The sequence below is a fragment of the Centroberyx affinis genome, unplaced genomic scaffold, assembly GCF_046629955.1.
Source record: "Centroberyx affinis isolate AG114_WGS23_722 - 3 ecotype Tasmania unplaced genomic scaffold, CSIRO-AGI_Caff_v1 ptg001571l_1, whole genome shotgun sequence".
Lineage (NCBI taxonomy): Eukaryota > Metazoa > Chordata > Actinopteri > Beryciformes > Berycidae > Centroberyx > Centroberyx affinis.
In genome coordinates this window covers 290,298-304,314 of record NW_027280022.1, presented here as the reverse complement: position 1 = coordinate 304,314, position 14,017 = coordinate 290,298, and the positions used below count along the sequence as shown (strand labels likewise).

The following is a 14,017-nucleotide window of genomic DNA, read 5'->3' as shown; positions in this document are numbered from 1 at the left end:
ATTTGTTGGAGACCCCTGCAACCACTTCAAAGACCCCTGGGGTTTCCTGGACGAACCATTGCACTACAATATCAGCACAAAATTTGGTAGGCTATCAATTGGTCTCAAATCTTACAGTAACACCAGATATTATAATTCTTCCCAATAATTTGTGTATTTGTTTGTGTCTGTCTGTGAGGTGGTTGGCACTAGTAGAGATTATTGGTTCAAATGTAAAAATGGTTAATGTCATAATGGGCTGAATCAGTGTCTCCTAAAATGTTTCAGCATGGGAACTGAATTAGGAATTTGGTCTCTTCCCATGGGACCCAGGTTCATTAAATCACACTGCTTCTATTTATGTTGATGGGGTACAATAATAGGCCCATGACCCAATCTGGGGTCCCGGCACATAGTTTCAGAAACCAGGGCCTATATTTTTCAGTTGAAGACATGTAGCCTACTGAATGTTTTTAAAAACAAGTGAACAATATATGCCATCAGTGATTATAGGCTATGTGATGAGTGATTCTAAAAAGGGAAAAGTTAAGATATGACAGCAAGTAATATGCTGTCATATCTTAACTTGGTCTGATAAAGAGAATAGCAAAAGAAAGGTGATAGGAAGAAAATGAAAAAGAGCAGGCAGACAGACAGATGAATGGACAGGCAGGCAAACTGAGGCGGATGATCATGCACACCAGAGGAGAACAAAGAGTTAAGTAACATGGAAGCTGCAGCCAATCGGAGCCGGCCGATCTCTGACTGACAACAATACAAAGAACTGCAAAAGGAGGAGGTTTCTTCTACAGTTCTCCTCTCTCCTCCCCACAGAGACCTTCTCACACCACAGAACTGCTTACAAAGCAACACCAGCAGGTCCTCCTACATGGTTCCTGAAACCTGATTAGTGATGTCCATTGGGCCTCTGAGAAGAAAACTGGGAAAAGAGAACTGGAAAGAAGACAAGATTATCCTAGAGCGTCCTTAAAGGCAGTTTACAATTGATCAAATAATTTGTCATTCAGGTATAAAATTGTAAAGTTTGTATCCTCAATCAACAAAATTATGTTTTAACTTTTTCTGATCATCATCATCACTTATGACTGGTCTGCAAGCAACAAGGCAGGAGGAGCAGTGATGGGGCACCAGAGGAGCACAGTACTTTGTTTTGGGAGACGAGTTCCTTCACCGCACCCTGAGGACGATAACGTGTTTTGAAGAGTTTGCGTGGAAAGTTGTATGTTGATTAAACGCATTGGTTAAGTTGAGAGTCACAGACAAAGCAGAAGAAGAAGAAGAAGAAGAAGAAGAAGAAGAAGAAGAAGAAGAAGAAGAAGAAGAAGAAGAAGAAGAAGAAGAAGAAGAAGTCATGTCTGTACAGGGAATGAGTGCCTTGGTTCTCCTCCATGTCCTAGTAACAGTGACTGCACTGGTAAGTGTACTCTGCTTATCCAAAGTATTTGATTGATTGATTGGTTTAAATAATGATTATTTTTTCCTATCATAAATTAATTTTAGTTTATCAACTAAATTTTGTAAATAGATCGTCTCAGAACACATGCTTGTTTTCATATTTTGATCAATTCTTCCCTCACCTTTAGCAAACCGTCTAAAAAGTTAAAGTTTTATCATAATAGTAATATCTGAACAAACAAGCAGTCATTTTTTTTTTTTTTAACTTTTGACCATTTGTGAAAAGTTAAGTTCTAAAAAACACTATAATGGAAATGAACATATTCTACTGACATTTCTGGTGATTGGACTTATAACTTGTGAGCCAGTAATCTGCTCATGGGAAATCATTAACACAAACACCATACAAAATAAATTCTCAGCATGATTTAGATTGCTATTCTAAACCATGTGTAAGATTTCTGAAAGGACAGTTTTAATGTGCTAAACTTTAACTTTTAGCACAGTAGTGTACTACTGTAATACAGTTTATATTACATTGAGTCAGACATAACACTTCCATTCCACTGCACATTGGGCCAAATATAGAAAATTTCATGTATCTGTGACTCTCTCTTTGATGGTTCGCACCGTGGGCACAGATTTATCTTGAGCTTCAGCAAACATGCCAACCATAGACCAACAATATTCACCTAAAATGGGTGGTGGAGTTTTCTTCTGTCTCAGACTGATGAGGTGATGTTGAATGACGTTTGTAGCAGTGCTGCTGAAGTATTTTATCTGCACCGTTGAATCTTTATATTTATTGTAGTTCATTTCCAAATGTAACCCAACTTCAAACAACAATGAAGCTACATCCAGAGGAGCGTCAACTCAACGTACCTGACAAAGTAACTGGCTGGCAGTAATGACCTGAAGCCATTAAGCACATTGAGTCATTACGGAGTTGTGGGTTCAAACAAATGTTTCAAACAAATGTTTTGTTCACAGAGGATATTAATAATAATAGAAAACAAAGTGGTACACATGTGCTTTGAATCACATGTGACTTTTCTGTAATGGAAGGTGTGATAAGGTCACTATAAACTCACTATTGAGTAGCACAGACACACTTTAAGTCCCTATAGGAATATTATAGTGACTTTTCATTAGGGACAGTTGAGTTTCACATGTACACTCGTACAGATATACAATCTCTCTATATGACCTCATTTCAACTCTCACACAAGCACAAAACCTCTCAGTTTTGACTTGCCTCAGCAGCTGCAGTGCTACCAAAACAACAGCCCTCTCCTCATCACCCCTCAATCTCCCCGATCAGAAATCACCTGAGGCCTGGTTTACCTCAGAAAAACACATCACTCCTGACCCCTTAACCTTTCACCCACTGAAGCGCGACCCTGCTGCAGTTAACATTGGCCGAGCGTCTCATCTGCGCTCCGTCTCTCCATCTTCCCAGGTCGATCCCCGGTGTCGACCTCAGGCAGACTTACAACCCCCTGCTCAGCCAGCCTGAAAATCACTCTGCTCAAAGGAGAGGCTGGAGAGAGCAAATTCAATTATGACACAAAGGCTCGGAGATGTGTAGGACTAATTGTTTCTCTAACACTCCCTCTCGGTCAGCAAAAACCCTCCTGTACAATGACAGTGAATGACTAGTCCATATTGATCAGAGTGGATTGACCTATGCTGCACGTCAATGTACTGATTAGGACTGCTGGCTTTGATTGGTGGAATTTGTTTTTGAGAAAAGGGGTATTCTGTGGAGAGTCAAGTGGAGGGTTGTTTTGCAAAAAAAAGAGCTTGTTAGCTCATGTGAAAGCCGGCGTATCGAGCTTGAATCAAATTATGGTCATCATGGTGACATGTGAAGGCACGGCTGTTTTAATGGGAGCGTGGACACACACACACACACACACACACACACACACACACACACACACACAGAGAGGTTAGTCAGCATTGTCACCACTGCCAGTATGTGTCCACAGACCACCATACAACAACAAACTCTTGCGGTATGAGCCGGTCAAGGTGTCTGTATTGGTTTTGGCAGGGAGTGCCTCTCTCATAACAAATCACCCGAGGAAACGATAGCTGCGAAACATATTGTAGATGCCTTTGAGTGCTAACAGTATTTGAAACACTGTTCAAATAATGCACCGGCCGGTTTATTTTAATGGATTACGCCAAGAATGTGTGTTAGTTATCACATGTCCATCTTCATGGGTTGTTCCAGTTGGACTTGGGTTCGCTCAGTGACAGTGAGCGGTTTGCTTTAGCTTGCGGGGAAGGCAGCCATGAGACCCCCCGTGAAATGTATGTACACAAACTGGTGGAGAGAGGAACCCTATGCACATAAAATTCCTATTGGTGAAGTTGACATAGTCACAGAAACTATGCTCCATTGCTCTGGTCTTTCTTTCTTGCTTGCTTGCTTTCTCACTTTCTTGCTTCCTTGCTTCCTTGCTTTCTTTTCTGTCCACAATTCCAGCCTATGATCTCGCTCCCTCTTTTTCTCTCCCTCTGGCTAGCCATCCTCATGTGAGGGGTCTAGCTGACCCGCTGCTAGTTTTGCTGTGCGGTTGTGAAATGTACCCAGGAACACAAAGCTGCTTGTGTGGGCGAGCTCTCACCCACATGGCCGGGGTCCTGAGGACAAGGCCCCCATGTGGCCAGCGGCAGCCCCGCCGCTGGAAAAAGGGGTTGGCGGGGGATCATCACATACCGCACCCTCACACAAGTATTTCACAACACCTGGAGGCAGCACATCAGATCCTTGGGAGTGTTTGAGACCCTGAGCTGCGGTTGACAAATCGTCCAAGTGGGAGAGAGACTTCAGAGCGCCTGCAATTAGGATACTTTGAATCTCTCTGGACTGGACACCTTAAAGCATGAGCTATATGGGTGGCAGTAGCTCATAGAGCTGAATTATCCTAAAGGGGCATTAAGTAATCAATGACTCGTATCAACCTGTATTGGTTACGGTGGCCTGTAGCAGACATAATCAATAAAGTCACATTTTCACAATAGAGAAAAGTAGACAGAAACATCAAGTGAAGAGTTATAATACTGCTTTGACATTTCCTTTTTTGGCTCATCAAAATAACCAATAATAATAACCAATAACCCTATCAAACCCCTGCAGATATATTATGGCTATTTTGTATTATGGGACAGTAAAATCTTAATGTGCTATTAAGAGGTTAGAAAACCTATACAGGAGGGACATGAATACTCTTCCCTGTCCACTCTATTTTTAAAATGAGATCAGTGATAATTACTAAAATCAGGTCATTTTCCTGTTTTGTCTTAATCATCTATCTACTAAAATGAATTCACATGCTGGAGGCAGTCAGTGAAACAGTTTCTATTTTACGCCATATAGAGCAAGCAGACTGCTCCGAGTTTTATTGCTTGCATGTGTAACGCTATATTGCATTACTTAAATGTTCTATATCAGTCTGTTATCTGACATTCATGTTTTGTCTCTCTACAGATAGACTCCGATGATGTCATCACGCGGGACGAACAGATCTACGTTCTGATTGGTGCTCGCGCCAAGTGTGAGAGGAGTATCCAGGCACAAATGGCCCTCATTAAAGGTTTGTGCGCTCCTATTGGTGGCCTAGCGGTTAGAGAGAACATCCGGTCACCAAAAGGCCACAGGTTTGATGCCACCAACAGCCAGCATGTGTCAATCAACAGCCAAGTGTGCTGTTGAAGTTTCCCTGAACAATATACTGAACCCCATTTACTGTATTAAGTATTCAGTGGACAAAAAATAAAGACTTAATCCCTAAAAATGTATGTGCATTACTGCTGCTTTCAGATGAAAACCTTGAATCTATAAAAAGTAAACTTTTCAGGATTACAAAAAAGCCTCTGTCAGATTGAAAGCTATGTATTTTTTTATTATTACTATTTTATCATGGGTTTTGAATGGGTTTCATGGGCACTTGGGTCATGAAAATTGCCCAAGGAGAATTTAAAGCTTCACTTCAAGTTCAAAGTCAGAATTGGGGTTGTGAGGCTTTGCTGTTATGAAACACATCTTCATGGCAGATGGGGTGAAAGAGTTTTATCCTTACAAATATTCAAAGGCTTTGTCTTTTAGGCGTGTAAGGTTCTTAAACACCTTGTGCCACCCTTTGTGGCAGCACAAAAAAACAGAAAGGTCACTGAGTACATGCGGATGTGCTAATGTATAATCAGAAATAGTGTTTATTTTATCAAAGATTTATTAAGGATCAGATATAGCATCTATCCAATATCCTGCTGACAACTATCCCTGTGGTCGCGAGGTGTTTAATTCAGGTGTGGACAATGCCAGTGCATTTTTCATTTAGATTATGACGTAGACGCTGATGACAGCCTTTCCACTGGGGAAGGAATCTCATAAGAACTAGACCTAGTGTGTCGGAAGAGAAGCACATAAGTAAACACAGTTATGTATATAAAATGGTATAAAAATAGCAATTTAGAGATAATGTTCTGAATTCAATTTGCACACACAATCGTTTCAGAAATGGGAAAGACACATATTGCTGGTGGGAAGAAAAGGAAAAAATAAAGAAAACACATTTCCTGTCATCATCATGCATGTTACATACATGGGCCTATGGCTAAGCTCAAACTTAACAAGGTAGTTAGGTAAAATGGCTGAAAAAAAGTTGTTTTCTGTCATTTGTGAAGAAGGTGACTGCATCCCAGAATGGGACGGGATCATCTGCTGGCCGCGGAGCCGAGCCGGTCAGCTGGTCTCAGTTCTGTGTCCGGAGTACATCTACGACTTCAACCACAGAGGTAGGACAGTGTGCCAGCACATGGTACTCTTATGACACTCTCATTCAGCACATAACACAGCAGCTTTGTCCTGATGTGCTGTAAGATTAGATAGATGGCTCATGGCAACTTTTTCGGAAGGAAGCCAGAGGGAAATGTGTGTTGTGTATGTATTTTCCAAGAACATGTTACATCATGTCAAATCATTAAGAATGCAGAGAGAGAGATGGTGCGTCTGATATGGAACAGCACACTAGATGAATGAATAACTGCATTAACGAAGCGCGCTAGAATAGGCCATGCTGAATATAAATACACCAGCATACTCAAATGTTCAGAAATACAGCTGAACTAATGAACTTTTCAGAATCTAGAGGTCACTGTGTATTGCTTTCAATAACATCATTGTGAAAGTGTCATATGCCTTTGTATTTGCCAATAGGCCTTCTAATGTATAGTGGACTGTTGCGCTAATTTTGTCCCATCTGTGACTCCATCCTGCGTTCGCGTGGCCCAGGCCGAGCTTACCGCCAGTGTGATGCCTCAGGAAACTGGGAGCAGGTGCCCAGTATCAACCGCACCTGGGCCAACTATACTGAGTGCACCACATACTTGACCTCCAACCACAGGAGCCAAGAGGAGGTGTGTGTATGTGTGTGTGTGTGTGTGTGTGTGTGTGTGTGTGGGTGTGTGTGTAGAGAAAGTGTGTGTGTTCTGGTTGGTTGAAAGTGTGGGTGTGTGCATGTGTATCAGGGTTGGGGCCATTCATGAATTGAATTGAGAATGCATGGTAAGTTCAAATTCAATTCCTGGAGTTGGAATTGGAATTGGAATTGGAATGTCATCCGGCTCTAAGGAAACAGAATTGGAACTGAATTGGAATAACAGGAAACAGAATTGAATTCCATTAAATTCCATGAAATTCCACTTCTAAGAAAGGTTGTCTTGACTTACTAAACATTATAAAACATTATGAATCAAATAAAAGACAGTCAAACAAATCAAATTTTATGATATTCAGTACTGATAATATATAACACTATGCTTCAGACCTGTTCCAAAAACTATGGTTCTGAAACCTATCAGTGTGTTATCCTGTGAAATAGGTTCAGTTAATGATGTTTGCTGAAAAGTGAGGAGTTGAAGTCTTTTTGGTGTCATTACTTTGTGCAATTCACCAGTTAAATAATGCACCGGCACTCACTCTCTGTGCTCTTCAGCATGACATCTTTCTTCTTGAATAAACACTGACTCAGTTGTACACACTTATGCATGCATGCAAGAATATATACACCCACATATACACACATACACATACACACACGCACACACACTGTCTCTCTAAGTGTGTTTTAATTTTGTTTCAGAAGGTGTTTGAGAGACTCCATCTGATGTATACAGTTGGCTACTCCATTTCTCTGGTGTCACTACTGGTGGCAGTCTCCATCCTCTGCTATTTCAAGTAAGAAACTATCAACCATGAACAATAAATTTACTCAAAAAACATGTTTAGCATGTTTTTTGCATAATTATTTGTCCCTGACTGAAAGGAAATGCTGAAGGCATCTAGCAAAAACATGTCGGTGGTCTACGAGAGAAGTGTATTTAGCTCGTTTTATGAAGGGCATATTTGGAAATGTTCCTCAGCATATGGAGCTTTTTGCAGTGAATAATAAGCAACGGTTAGAATTGCCAAAACTTGACTGAGGATTAACAAGCTTTAACAACAAATGGATCTAAATAGTGCATCATCATTAGAGTATGGGTCCATCCATCTGTTTTGGAAAGTGTTGGCCTAGTTCCCATATCATCAATCTTGGTTATGCCAATAGACTATGCACACACACACACACACACACACACACACACACACACACACACACACACACACAGGCTGGATAGTCAGGCTGTTGACAATAATGATGCATCTTTTATCTTTTAAATGACATATTTTTAAATTTTTTCTCTGACTCTCTCTCTCTCTCTCTCTCTCTCTCTCTCTCTCCTACACACACACACACACACACACACACCCTGCAGACGTCTCCACTGCACACGCAATTACATCCACATTCACCTCTTCACCTCCTTCATGTGCCGGGCGGTCAGTATCTTTGTGAAGGACGCTGTGCTCTACTCCATATCCGACGACAACAAGGCCGAGCCTGAGCTTATAGGACAGAGGCCCCATATGGTACAGTAGCAATTTTTGTTTTTGTAAGGATAGTGCTGTCTTCTGTGTTTTAGCTTTAGACAAAGTCTTAGTATGGATAAATAAAGGAATTACATCAAGGGAACTGCAGATTGGAGATTCACCTTTTTGCCATCAGAATATGAAATGAGTCATGAAGATAGAGTGGGATAGGACAGATATAAAGGAGTCTACAGTTATAGTGGTGAAAATGCGAAAGAAGTTCGTGCTCTTACATATCAGTATAAGAAAAGCAATGGTTTACCTCTCTCATTTTGCTTTCTTAAATTACTGATCAAAATTACTGAATTGGGAAAAAGAAAAGAAATATATACGAGCATAGGGGATTTGGTTGAATGCAGTAATGCAGTGGAAGATAAACCCCCCTAAATTCAGTTTATCCACCTTTTTATTTTCAGAATGGAGTTTACCCACCTGTTTAGGCTGACACAAGTCTTTATGATGTGACATTTAGAGAGCACATCATAATCATAGTCTGCACTGCAGATGTAAATCATGTGAGGATATGGTCTTTGAAGGGAAAACAAAAAAATAAATCATTGTTTTTCTGACAATATAATTGATTTTGTGTCATGCTTTACCCACCTTTTATTTTCCCACTGCATCGCTGGTTGCATTCCCTTCTGCTTTGTGTAATCAGGCCGGCTGTAAAGTGGCTGTCACGCTCTTCCTGTACTTCCTGGCTACCAATCACTACTGGATCCTGGTGGAGGGGCTTTACCTGCACAGCCTCATCTTCATGGCCTTCCTCTCTGACAAGAACTACCTGTGGGCCCTCACCATCATCGGCTGGGGTGAGCGGCGCTGGACCCGGCTACTGTGATGTCCCATATTTATTGTGAATTAATAGAGTGTAAAGCAGAGTTTGAGACAGGATCACCTTTTGATTCAGATCCACCTTCTGCTGCTTTATTCAAAAAGCATACCTACACCTAAGCACTTCTTAAAGATGTTTATCCCTATTCTGCCTAAAGGTATTGTTTTGAAAAAAAAAAGACTTCAATCAAAACTTTATAGTCATCTAGGCGACTGTGCCTTCTCAGTTAGAGCAAGCAGTAGAAGTTAGAACAGTCTGCCTGAGGAAGCACTTTTAAAGATGCACTTTTATATGATTGACTTTTCCTTTTTTGTTACTGCTTTCTATTACTCTTCACTTCTTTAACATTTGGCTTGTATGCTTTTAGGAGTGTCTTTTATATTTATTTTACTCTTTTACTTTCCTTCTTAATCATTGTATCTGTTTTATCATTTTTCTCTCTCTCTCTCTCTCTCTCTCTCAATTCAATTCAATTCAATTCAATTCAATTCAATTCAATTCAATTCAATTCAATTCAATTCAATTCAATTCAGTTCAGTTCAGTTCAGTTCAGTTCAGTTCAATTCAATTCAATTCAATGAGCTTTATTGGCATGATGTACATGTACACATGTTGCCAAAGCATAGAATCAAACGAGATAGAAATAAATTAATCTTTCTCTCTCACTCTCCTTTTCTGTCTTAGGTGTACCGGCCGTATTTGTGTCCATTTGGGTCAGTGCGCGAGCATCACTGGCAGACACACAGTGAGTCATGTAATGCGTTTATGTCTTGGACAACAGTGAGTAAGCATTTGCACCAAGCAACTTGCACACATTCTCACAAGAGCTGCTCCTCTCTTCTCTGTTCTCAGATGTTGGGACATCAGTGCAGGAAACCTTAAGTGGATCTATCAAGTTCCCATTCTGGCAGCCATTGTTGTAAGGACATGGTGTTAGAAGAATTTCACATTTAAGTGTTATAAAAGAATATTTGAGACTTTAATATTCTTCTTTCTTTCCATTGGCCTTGTATATTTGCCCCTGCAGGTGAATTTCTTCCTCTTCCTTAACATAATACGAGTGCTGGCCTCTAAACTGTGGGAAACCAACACCGGTAAACTGGACCCTCGGCAGCAGTACAGGTGACATTTAACCTTCCAAGGATGATAAGCTGCAAGACAAATATCTAATCTGTGAAAATGATGACCTACAATCCATGCCTTATAACTTCAATATTGACATTTATGAGCAGAGTCTTTCCTCAGTATCTTTCCTCAGCAATCATCCTTTTCTTGACATTTAGCCAGTGAGGAAGAACTCTGCAGTTTTAAATCATGGTTTTCAGATGCAGCCAAATACACTTTTCTCTTACTGGATTTATTCTGTGTATCTACCACTCCAGACTAACGTTTCCCCAGGTGGAAAATGAATGAAGTTATCTCATATAACTTTCCCCACTACCTATACTTTTACCACCCACTTACAAAGTGACTTTACAAACATTCATAGTTCATACATAATTCATAGTATGGTAACTATGTATGTCCTGTTCTGTCCGTTATCGGCAGGAAGCTGCTCAAGTCCACCTTGGTCCTCATGCCGCTGTTTGGAGTGCACTACATGGTGTTCATGGCTCTCCCCTACACCGAGGTGACCGGTCTGCTGTGGCAGGTGCAGATGCACTACGAGATGTTCTTCAACTCGTCCCAGGTCAGACAGGAACATACACACATTCACAAGCAGGGTGGTATGCATGAATATGGGGAGGTTATTCTAAAAATGTATCTGTTAAAGTTACTAGTCACCTCATCAACTGTAATCAGTAACGTAGTCCAAGAGATTACCCAAACTCTGTAATGTAATCTGATTACTTTGAGATGACTTTTCCATATCTGAGGTATAAAGGTACAGATAAGGAAAAGTGAAAAATTACAAAGTGTCAGGTTTGAATACAAACACAATTTTCGCCTGCCACTATTAATTAAAATCAGATTTTCTCACTTTCACTTTAAAAATATTCCCAGAAATCATCCTCTGATTTTAGTATCTGTAATTAGAATATATGATTATTTTAGGCAACATAACAGAAAACAGTTAAATTGTTTTTATTTATTTAGAATACCATAATATTTAGAATAATTTAGATTACAAATGTTTCTCTACTCATCCCTGCATTTAATTCAGTGGTCAGGAACGTTGATGTGGCTGCGCTTATTTTCCACTAATTCTCTATTTTATTTTTCCAGGGCTTTGTTGTAGCATTCATCTACTGTTTCTGCAATGGAGAGGTAATTAACCTACATTTCCAATTTAGAGAATAAAATCAGATTCATTCAGTTTTTGCCAGTCTACTAAAAATTTCAAATTAACTTTTCCTTCAACTGCTTTTCTGCTGTTCCTGTCCTCAGGTGCAGGCAGAGTTAAAGAAGGCGTGGCTGAGGCGGAGCCTGGCCCTGGACCTCAAACAGAAAGCCAGGATGACCAGCAGCGGCGGCGGAGGCAGCTGTTACTACGGCGGCATGATGTCACACACCACCACCCACAGCGTTAGTCTCTCTGCGGCCAATCCCAGGGCTCTTTCCCTCACTGGGGGGGTGATGGGCTCAGGCGGTGCCTCTGGTGGGGGGTCAGGGGTCAGGCAGCCGCGCCTCACCTCCCTCCACCCCCTCACCAGCCTGCCTGGATATGTGCCCAGTGACACTGAGACCTCCGGTCCTCAGCAGGAGCTGGCTATGAGGAGGCCGGGGGGAGCGGGGTCTGGGACGGGGGTTTTTGCCAGGCACTCCAGGGCCAACAAGGGAAACCATGAAGGGGTCAGGAGTCACGGAGGGTCGGGGTCTCCAACCCAAACCCCAGGAGCAGAAGATCCAGACAGCTCCTTGTCCCTCAAAGAGCTGGAGACCATCTTGTGAATGTTTTGATATGTGATCAGATGAGCAGAAGCAAGATGTTTCACCCATCCAGACCAAGATAAACTAGAACAGATTACAGGACTGAATCAGTCTGGCTTCAGTGGACTAGAGTTCTCATCTAGACAAACCACTGTGGGTGATTTGTGATTGGTACAGTACTGAGGACGCCTTCCTACCCAAATGGAGGTTTCAGGAATTCATCTAGCTTCCTCCTAAATCCCTTGTTAACTTTGGTATTGAGAAATGAAATGCCAGAGGTTTGCGGTTCATTGGAAAGATTTATTATGGATGGGATTATGGATGGGACATAATAACAGCGAAATTAACAATGATCAGGATATACAAACATTTTTATTATGAGAAATGACGCGGAAGACCTTGGATGACAAATGTTTTTGATTGCATGTATTACATGTGGACCATAATGCGTTATGCTTTACAGTATAATCCTCATGCTCTCATTCACAAAATAGCAAATTGTTGATGGATTGCTTTTGAATCTGATTTCTTGTTTTTGTCTGCTCTAACAATCCACGCCCTCTGTTTCACGGAAATTACATGGATTTATTATGTATGCTTCATCTAATGAAATCAATACTTTTGATTTCATTAGAAAGCAAAATCGAGTGGTGCAAAAGTGTGCAAGTGTAAAATCGCTCATCAAATCATGTTAAAAGCAGTTGTATAAGGAAATGTGGACAGACAAATGGAGCTAAATAATCTCTGGAAATGTGATGTTGCAGCTCGCTCAAAATAGCCCAAAGGACGGGCTCGGAAAGTGAGACTCTCCTGTGATTTCTCTCCCTCTGCACATCTTTTCTGTGTTGTATTTTCCAGGCCAGACGGACTAGATGGGGTTGGTGAATCCATCAAAGAGGGAGGGGTTGACTCCAGTCCACACTGAACTGAAATATGTCTGTGTGTGTGTGTGTATGTGTGTGTGTGTGTGTTGAGTGTCTGAGTGGCAGCACAAAGTGTTTCTGCATACATGCACGTTTCTGTCATTTACAGCACACGCATGCACTTGCAGGCACACAGTCGCTTACACTTTCACAGTAATTTGATTCCTAATACACTTCTTCAACGCCCATACACACACACACGCACACGCACACACACTCACACACACTTCTTGTGGTGAACTGCAGGGGGCATCACAGTCTCTATTCCCGTCTTAATACCTGCTGTAGAGATGCTCCCTTTCCTGCCACTGGCAAATATTGACTTCCACATTTCAGCCTCACATTTCCCTGAGATGCTGGTGGGAAAATGATACTTCAGTGTTTCTCCTCCCAAGCTATCAGCCCAAATTTGATTATCTTCACCTTAACAGCCAGTACTGTCTAGACAGCGTGTCTAGACAGTTACGGACACTCTCTGCACCTTTGTTGTTGTCCGCTGTTGTCTGCACAGCACTGTTTACCATGTATCTGTCTGACAGGACCCAGAGGGGTGATGTACAGACCTTTTGCCCCCGTTGGGCCAAACCCCGCGCCGTTTCTCCCCGCAACCTCTGCCCCAAACGCCCTCGCAACAGCATCTGGAATTTCACACGATCCCTTCAGCACCTGAGCTGTCTGCAGGCCTCGGGTGACAAACCTGACTCACAGGCCGCCAGGCTCTTCTCCCATCCACAACATAAACACTGACACCAAACTCTTCATTTTACACTGTGCCTGTAAACATTTTAGGACTATTTAGGTGTTCGGGGGGTTAGATAAAATAACATTTTCTGCCAAGGTTACTGTGTTTATACTGTTTGTATAGTGTATGATAAATAATTATGAAAATAATTTAATGTATGTTTTCATGCCTGTTATGAAAAATGCCCTGCATTGAATTGAATTGAATTGAATTGAATTGAGAGGCTACTTGTCAGATCTCTCTGTAAATGATTGGGTATTGTTGGTTATTTG

The 14,017-nt window shown here is 41.4% G+C and overlaps 1 protein-coding gene across 1 annotated transcript; it reads left to right on the top strand.

Moving 5' to 3' along the window:
- Nucleotides 1-1,351: 1,351 nt before the first annotated feature.
- On the top strand, nucleotides 1,352-12,101 carry pth3r (parathyroid hormone 3 receptor). Its single transcript, XM_071527713.1, has 13 exons — nucleotides 1,352-1,414; nucleotides 4,895-5,000; nucleotides 6,091-6,201; nucleotides 6,698-6,822; nucleotides 7,548-7,642; nucleotides 8,221-8,374; nucleotides 9,033-9,186; nucleotides 9,894-9,954; nucleotides 10,062-10,128; nucleotides 10,237-10,331; nucleotides 10,758-10,899; nucleotides 11,436-11,477; nucleotides 11,598-12,101. Exons 1-13 carry the CDS (start codon nucleotides 1,352-1,354, stop codon nucleotides 12,099-12,101), a joined length of 1,719 nt encoding a protein of 572 aa, XP_071383814.1.
- The last annotated feature ends 1,916 nt before the right edge of the window (nucleotides 12,102-14,017 follow it).